The sequence below is a fragment of the Camelina sativa genome, unplaced genomic scaffold (genome assembly GCF_000633955.1).
Source record: "Camelina sativa cultivar DH55 unplaced genomic scaffold, Cs unpScaffold04325, whole genome shotgun sequence".
NCBI lineage: Eukaryota > Viridiplantae > Streptophyta > Magnoliopsida > Brassicales > Brassicaceae > Camelina > Camelina sativa.
Window position 1 is genome coordinate 1 of NW_010925419.1, and position 660 is coordinate 660.

The following is a 660-nucleotide window of genomic DNA, read 5'->3' on the forward strand; positions in this document are numbered from 1 at the left end:
AGATCGGTGCTTGACACGCCTCTTTCTTCTGCTAGAAACTCTTTTGAACCTCATCCTATGATGGCTGAGGCTTGGGAGGCTTTAAGGAGATCTATGGTCTTCTTCCGTGGTCAACCCGTTGGTACTCTTGCAGCTGTTGATAATACCACTGACGAGGTCTTGAACTACGATCAGGTAAATATCATATACAAAGTTTTGATCTTTGGAATAATTGATTTGTAATTCGTTGGATTGGCTAAACAAAGTTTTGATCTTTTTTGGTTGTTTGTAGGTGTTTGTGAGGGACTTTGTACCGAGTGCGCTGGCGTTTCTGATGAATGGTGAACCGGATATAGTGAAACACTTCTTGCTTAAGACACTTCAGCTTCAAGGTTGGGAGAAACGTGTGGACAGGTTCAAGCTAGGAGAAGGTGTGATGCCTGCTAGCTTTAAGGTGCTTCACGATCCTATCAGAGAAACGGATAACATTGTTGCAGATTTTGGTGAAAGCGCCATTGGACGTGTGGCTCCTGTAGATTCAGGGTTTTGGTGGATTATCCTTCTCCGTGCTTACACCAAATCTACTGGAGATTTGACTCTCTCTGAGACACCAGAGTGTCAAAAGGGAATGAAGCTGATCCTGTCTTTGTGCTTGGCTGAAGGGTTTGACACATTCCCCAC

The 660-nt window shown here is 44.2% G+C and overlaps 1 protein-coding gene across 1 annotated transcript; it reads left to right on the forward strand.

Moving 5' to 3' along the window:
• Window positions 1–60: 60 nt before the first annotated feature.
• LOC104774653 (alkaline/neutral invertase CINV1-like) lies at window positions 61–642 on the forward strand (the record flags this gene model as incomplete). Its single annotated transcript, XM_010499171.1, has 2 exons — window positions 61–174; window positions 272–642. Coding segments are annotated over exons 1-2 (485 nt in total), but the record flags the coding sequence as incomplete, so codon positions are not given.
• Between the last annotated feature and the right edge of the window lie 18 nt (window positions 643–660).